The sequence below is a fragment of the Dendrobium catenatum genome, unplaced genomic scaffold (genome assembly GCF_001605985.2).
Source record: "Dendrobium catenatum unplaced genomic scaffold, ASM160598v2 original_scaffold_133458, whole genome shotgun sequence".
NCBI lineage: Eukaryota > Viridiplantae > Streptophyta > Magnoliopsida > Asparagales > Orchidaceae > Dendrobium > Dendrobium catenatum.
This window is the reverse complement of record NW_021451893.1, coordinates 1,405-5,315: the sequence shown is the minus strand read 5'-3', so window position 1 is coordinate 5,315 and position 3,911 is coordinate 1,405. Positions and strand designations below refer to the sequence as shown.

Below are 3,911 nucleotides of genomic sequence, written 5' to 3'. Positions count from 1 at the left end.
TATTTCAAGAAGACAGTAAAATATGTTGGAGAACCAATGACCCATTTGGAGTCCATTGCTTCATCTGCTGTATGTCAATAATTTCCTCTCTTGCCTCCGATTTAACTTTTCATCATGTCAGCTCTTACTCATACTTTTTTTATGCATTCTTTGATTTATGTTTATGATTTTTTCTTAGGTACGTGCCGCTATTAAAGTTAAGGCTTCTGTCCTTATCTGCTTCACTTCATCTGGAAGAGCTGCCAGGTAATGTTTAAACTGCACGAATCAAGTATGGAATTGCTATTTGGGTTCTAACATTGCAGTGCTAGTTTTAGCAAGTTGTGCCCCTTTCCATTTGCTAAACATCCTGAATGTTTTCAATGTCTTTAGGCTAATTGCAAAATATAGGCCTACGATGCCTGTTATATCTGTGGTCATTCCTCGGCTTAAGACAAACCAATTAAGATGGAGTTTCACTGGTGCTTTTGAGGTTAGCAGAATATTTTCATGATTTCATTAATATGTTCATGCTTTATGCTTCTAGAATTGACCATATATGTAGTATTCACTTTTGCAAATGATCTCTTTAGCTTTTTCTTGAGTGCATCGAAGTTGTGTAGTAACTGTTTTTTCTCAATGGAATCTGCAGGCAAGACAATCTCTCATAGTGAGAGGTCTTTTCCCTATGCTCGCTGACCCCCGACATCCTGTAAGTTTTTCTCTATTTTTAGGATTCTATTTCTAGAACGCCTGAAATAATAGAATTTATTAGTTTTGTGCGGCTAAATAACTTTTGATGTTCTATCTATTTTTTGTGTTTTGTGATGTGGATGACCTAGGAAGTTTTGCGTGATATGAATGTTGTGTAGGCAGTGTTATATGTTTTACGTCTAATAAAGTTGATGCAGGACTAACATGCATTAAAATGGATGAAAAAATAATTTGCACGATTTCCTGAATTAAGCAAGTAAGATTAAAATTGTTAGCAATCAAAACGATAATAGAAAACAAGAGAGGGGTGCCTACGTTTAGACCAAGTCACATGCCGAGCGCTAGGATTATCAAATTAATAGCGAAAATCAACAACATACGAATGAAGTAATTTTCAACTAAAAATCCCTAATCTAACAACAAGATTAGAAGCACATAAAGCACGCTCAATCCTACATTTACTAAGCTTCGACATAGGCACGGCTCCTTGTGATTCGTCATCACCTACAAGGTTAGTGGATTAGGAGGATTATTGAAAAGGGGAAGAAGTTTACCTTTGTCGAAGCCTGGAAACAAGTAGTGATAGGTTGAAGATGCTCGTCGTAGCATCTCTTGAAGGTTCAAATTAGAGAGAAAGAAGTTTCTCTAGTGTTGAAGTGTTGAGCACGCTAGTTGGTACTTCCCTTGAACGACTTCCATAGGAGGGAGATGAGGGATTTGTTTCCAAAACTCAATATTAGTTTTTGAAAAGTAATTAGGAGGTGTGGGGCTTTGGGAATTTCGGCCAAGGAGGGAGCATGAGAGGTTTGAATTAATTCCAAAAGGGGAGAGGGGCTTTAGGAAATAAATCCAAACAATTAAGGAGGGAGGGGCCGGCGGCTTAATGAGATAGGGAGAGATTTTGGGGAGAGTTTTGGGTTACTTAATTTGAGATTTAGGAATTAGGAAAGAAATAATTAAATCTCCTTTAATTTGAAATTCAAAAAGGGGTTTAATTAAGTAACTTTTCTAAAACAGGTTTCCTAAATCAGGAAAGGATTTCAAATTCAAATAAGTTTGAATTTGAAATTAAATCTTCCCAAGTTAAGAGTGGATGCTTATGGGAGGTAATCAAGAGGGAATTTGAACTTGGAGGAAGGGGAGGGGGATGGGAGGCCGGCGGCTTGGTGGGCTCTATGGGGGATTTCGGTGGGGTGAGGGTGAGGTTAGGTTGGCCGGTGGTTTGGGTGGTGGGGAAATTTTAGTGGCGGTGGTGGGAAAAGAAGTGGCCGGCGACTAAGGGTTGGAAGAGCCTTGGCCGGCGGCTAGGAGATGAGATAGATAATGGGGTAATGACGAGGAACCACAAACCCGGCCCGTCTTCAAGGTTGGTGGTGATCCGATTTTCCTCTCATAGGGATTTCTCCAAGACTCACAAACTCTCACATCAAGAGAACAATACGCAGAAAATTTTCATAATATTTATTCATCACCTTCAAAGAGAAACATAGGGGCTATAAATAGTCTCGTACAAAGGACTCAAAATAAGAAAGACGACAATGCTCTTAGGGCTTACATATGACCTCCCTTAAAGTAAGGGTTAAAAACGAAAAACAGCTACAACATAATAAAAGACAAATTCATAATAATAAAAGAAAACAAATACATGGAATGACTAAAAAAAAAAACATCGACTCGATCGTGGCCGTAGATCGACGGCCACGCCTCAGATATACTTTTCATGCTCTGATGTCCCCATCAAAAGTCCTTCATGGGCGACAAATTTGATCTATTTTGTTTTTTACATAATACTTCTTACTGGTGTGTCCTCATCAAATTCTTTTTTTTTTAAGCAACAACTGTGTTATCTGAAGATACTAAAAAAAGCATCATAATTATTGGGTTTATTATTTGGGAGACTTAGGCGTTGTTTGGGGTGGCTTTCTTGCTGCTTTTTAAAACAGCTTTTTAGCACAAAAATTTCTAATTCGAAAAATTTTATACTAAAAAACTGTTTAAGAAAGCAATAAGAAAACCATCCCAAACGAAACCTTAATGATATGTGTGTCCTCATCAAGTTCATTTTTGAAGCAGCCATTGTGTTATCTGAAAATACCAAACAAAGCACCATAGTTGTTTGGTGTTATTTTGTGGGAGACTTAATGATCTGGCTATCTGTATATGAATTTATTCTTTTTCATTAAGGTTTCGTTTGGGACAGCTTTTTTATTGCTTCTTAAAACAGCTTTTTAGTTTGAAAATTAAAATTTTTATACTAAAAAATTACTTTAAGAAGCAACAAGAAAGCCGTTTCAAACGAAGCCTAAATTTATAAATTGCCTGATGGCCTGGTAGTCCTGGTGTTGAATCTAGTCATTTCAGTGCTGTTATGATACAATTTAATTTTTTTCTACTTGGCTTTAACTTTTATGTCAGCTCTATTTGCGGTTTGTTTTAATGGTTTTCTCTTCACAATTTTTTAATGATCTCCGCAAAAGATTTGCGTGCTGCTGATTCATGTTTGACCTTTTTCACCCCGCAAACTCTGGAATTGCTAATTTTTTTGCATTTGGCCCAGGCTGAGTCCACTAGTGCCACCAATGAATCAGTTCTGAAGGTTGCGTTGGAATATGGTAAGGCCTCTGGTGTGATCAAGACACATGATCGCGTTGTTGTTTGCCAAAAAGTGGGGGATGCTTCAGTGGTGAAGATCATAGAGCTTGAAGATTGAGCTCCCCTGAACTTTTCTTAGACTGCAAAATTTTGTATTTGGTATCTATAACTTATGTTTGGCTGTTTTGTCAGCTTTTTGAGGTTATTGCAAGGTTTTTTACATGCTTTCAACTGGCCCCGTTTGCCAGCTAGTAATACATAAGAGACTAGAACTTGATTGCAATCATTTGAGTCTCTATTAAAGTTCTGCTGTCTGCACTGTAGGGTGCAGCAGGTTGATCATAATCATTAAATTATTTCTGAAACTATCTTTATGTATGAATTTTCTCCCTTGTTTTGTATATTAATTGCAATGATGCAAAACGTCTTTATTCGTGTATCCAAATGAGAGTACAAATCAGAAGAGGATGTTCTCCGTCATAGGACCTTCAAAGAATTAGTTGTGAACCATCTACCAGATATGATGATCGTTCTTCACATCTCTCTATAGTTGATAACAAAAGTTACTCTTTGGATTCCTCGAGTTCTGCTCAGATAGCATCGTTGTGCTTAATCACAAAAATAAA

The 3,911-nt window shown here is 37.3% G+C and overlaps 1 protein-coding gene across 1 annotated transcript; it reads left to right on the top strand.

The window, feature by feature from the left end:
* The first annotated feature begins 6 nt into the window (after positions 1-6).
* On the top strand, positions 7-3,692 carry LOC110094357 (pyruvate kinase 1, cytosolic-like). The gene is made up of 5 exons (XM_020819576.2): positions 7-69; positions 179-246; positions 373-472; positions 632-691; positions 3,251-3,692. Exons 1-5 carry the CDS (start codon positions 37-39, stop codon positions 3,401-3,403), a joined length of 414 nt encoding a protein of 137 aa, XP_020675235.2. The 5' UTR covers positions 7-36; the 3' UTR covers positions 3,404-3,692.
* The last annotated feature ends 219 nt before the right edge of the window (positions 3,693-3,911 follow it).